The 2,989-nt window shown below is 39.7% G+C and overlaps 1 protein-coding gene across 1 annotated transcript; it reads left to right on the forward strand.

Moving 5' to 3' along the window:
- The first annotated feature begins 328 nt into the window (after window positions 1–328).
- LOC110195177 (olfactory receptor 52E2-like) lies at window positions 329–1,264 on the forward strand. The gene has a single exon (XM_020967808.1). It carries the CDS (start codon window positions 329–331, stop codon window positions 1,262–1,264), a length of 936 nt encoding a protein of 311 aa, XP_020823467.1.
- The last annotated feature ends 1,725 nt before the right edge of the window (window positions 1,265–2,989 follow it).

The following is a 2,989-nucleotide window of genomic DNA, read 5'->3' on the forward strand; positions in this document are numbered from 1 at the left end:
CCTATCAGAAAGGGGCATGGCCTGACTTGGGAGGCAGTGAATTCTAGATCACTTGGGTACTTTAATTGGATGCTACATGACTACTTGTTAAGTCAGTTATAAAGCAGATTTCTGTTTAAGCAAATATTTAATGAAATACTAATCTCTGATATCCTGTCAGATTCTGAAGTTTTTTTTTATTCTAGAGGTATTGAAAAAAACCAAAAAAAAAAACCCCTTTCCTATATTTCTCGAGGAATGTAGAAGAATGAAGTAATAACATTTGAATCCTTTCCAGTGTTTGAAAGTCCATCTTCAATGACCATAGTCATCTGCAACTATAAAAACAATGCCTCATTCCAATGATACTCAGTTCCATCCCCCATTTTTCCTATTACTGGGAATTCCAGGACTGGAATATTTCCACATCTGGATTGGCTTCCCTTTTTGTATTGTGTACCTTATTGCCCTCTTGGGAAACACCACCATACTGCTTGTGATCCAGACTGAGAAGACACTTCACCAGCCCATGTTCTACTTTCTGGTCATGTTGGCCACCATTGACCAAGGCCTATCCACAACTACAATTCCCAAGATGCTGGGAATATTTTGGTTCAGATTGAGGGAGATCAGCTTTGAGGCCTGTGTCACCCAGATGTTTTTTATCCATCTATTGACTGGAATGGAATCAGCTGTGTTATCATCTATGGCCTATGATCGCTATGTGGCAATCTGCAATCCTTTGCATTACAGCACTGTCCTCACCAACAGGGTGGTGGCCTTCATGGGCATTGTGGTGGTAGTGAGGTCTTTCTTCACAGTGATTCCCTTTGTGTTTCTGATCCTTCGACTTCCTTTCTGTGGAAATCATGTTATTCCTCACACCTATTGTGAACACATGGGCATTGCTCGATTGGCATGTGCAAGCATCAGAGTCAACATGGTCTATGGTCTATGTGCTATTGGAACTCTAATGTTGGACATTGTAGCTATAGCTCTATCCTATGTACAGATTCTCCAAGCTGTCTTTCACCTCCCCTCCAAGGATGCCAGGCTAAAAGCCCTGAGTACCTGTGGCTCCCACGTTTGTGTCATCTTGGCCTTTTATACTCCAGCCTTATTTTCTTTCATGACACACCGTTTTGGCAGGAATGTCCCTCGTTACATCCATATCCTTCTGGCCAATCTCTATGTCATTGTCCCACCCATGCTTAACCCTGTCATCTATGGGGTTAGGACCAAGCAGATCCGGGAAAAGGTGTTAAAGATGTTATGCAATAAATAAATCAGACTTGGAACTCCAGCATTTTAATTTGCGCTTTTCAGTGAACCTTAGGAAATATTCAGAGGCTAAAAATAGTGATCATACCAGGAGATGTCTCTTTCTAAGTATATTAACCCCATCTCCACTAAACAGACACAGACCTTTGCCACCTATTCACAGAACCAGCCTGGCATGCTTATTCAGGTTTATGAAGGTTAGGGAGCAATGACAAAGGATAACAACCTTCTTGGCAAGTTTAAGTTCACAGGAATCCTCCTTGACTACCCCAGCCCCCAAGGATGTTCCTCAGATTGAAGTAACATTTGACTTTGATGCAAATAGCATCCCCAATGTTTCTGCCGTGGAAAAGAGCACGGGCAAGGAGAAATACATCACCTCCTCAATAATAAAGTCATCTGAGCAAAGAAGATATTGAGTGTATGGTCCAGGATGCTGAGAAATACAAGGCTGAGGATGAGAAGCAGAGAGACAAGGTGTCTTCCAAGAATTGTCTCGAATTTTATGCTTTCATCATGACGGCTACCATAGAGGATGGAAAACTACAAGGCAAAATTAGTCATGAAGAAAAACAGATCCTTGAGAAATGTAATGAACAACTGGCTGGATAAGAACCAGACTGCTGAGAAGGAGGAATCTGAGCATCAGTAGAAAGAATTGGAGAAATTTTGCAACCTCATCAATACTAAGCAGTACCAGAGTGTAGGGTGCATACCAGGTGGGTTCCCAAGGGGTAGCACCACTGCATGTGGAGGTGCTTCTTCTGGAGCCACTACTGAAGAGGTTAACCAAACACACCAGAAGAATGAAAATTCCACACAGCTTTTCAAAAATTGAAGGAATCAAATTTGTAGCCAAGACAGTAGCAGTTTAAAAGTAACATTTCAGCTACTGTGTAAATCTGGGCATTCTGAATATTTGAACCTGTGCAGAGTTAAGGAAGTGAACCACATTGCAGTTAATCAGTATTGTAAACAAATGCAAATGCAATTCTTGTTCTGGAGAATGCAATCTATTTAAAATTGGCACCATTGAAAAAAGAATAACCCCATTCTTCTCCTGACATTACTTTTTGTAGTCCTCTTGTGGTACAACTTTAGAAGGGGCTAAGCACCATATTGGCCTGGCCACTTGGACACTATGGCAATTAACTCTAATTCAATAAGACTGATTCTTCTCAGCTGACTGTCCATATTGCTGACCCTGACATATGTTCTAAAGCTCCAGGCTGAGAAGATATTGGTAGACTGTTGAATAAAACAATGAATTCAGAATAGGTTCTTCCTTACACTCACTGGTGAGTAGTTTTTTGTTTTTGTTTTGTTGTTGTTGTTGTTGTTGTTTTGTTTTGTTTTGCTTTTACCTTCTCTCAGTTACTGGTGATGAACATCTCAAATGTCAAAGATGTTGGCCCATAACTCAGTTTCATTCTGATTTCTAAATTCTTTTCATGCCTTCTCTGATTCCTTTCCATTGTATTCTTTCACTTGTTATCTTTTAGCTGAACTAAAAAAAAAAAAAATAAAAATAAAAAACCACTGACCCTAATATGTACAATTTTGTAGACCACTTTGGCATCTCTGATTCTTTTTTATATCCAACCATTTAGATCCTAACGTTATCTAATATTTTTTAGTCCTCCATTATCAAAAATTTCCATATGGATGAGTAATTTGTAGTCCTGGATATCCTTTCCATTAGCACTTTACTTTTAAGTAATAGTGAAGA

This window comes from Phascolarctos cinereus, unplaced genomic scaffold, assembly GCF_003287225.1.
Source record: "Phascolarctos cinereus isolate Bilbo 61053 unplaced genomic scaffold, phaCin_HiC Scaffold_726;HRSCAF=1367, whole genome shotgun sequence".
NCBI lineage: Eukaryota > Metazoa > Chordata > Mammalia > Diprotodontia > Phascolarctidae > Phascolarctos > Phascolarctos cinereus.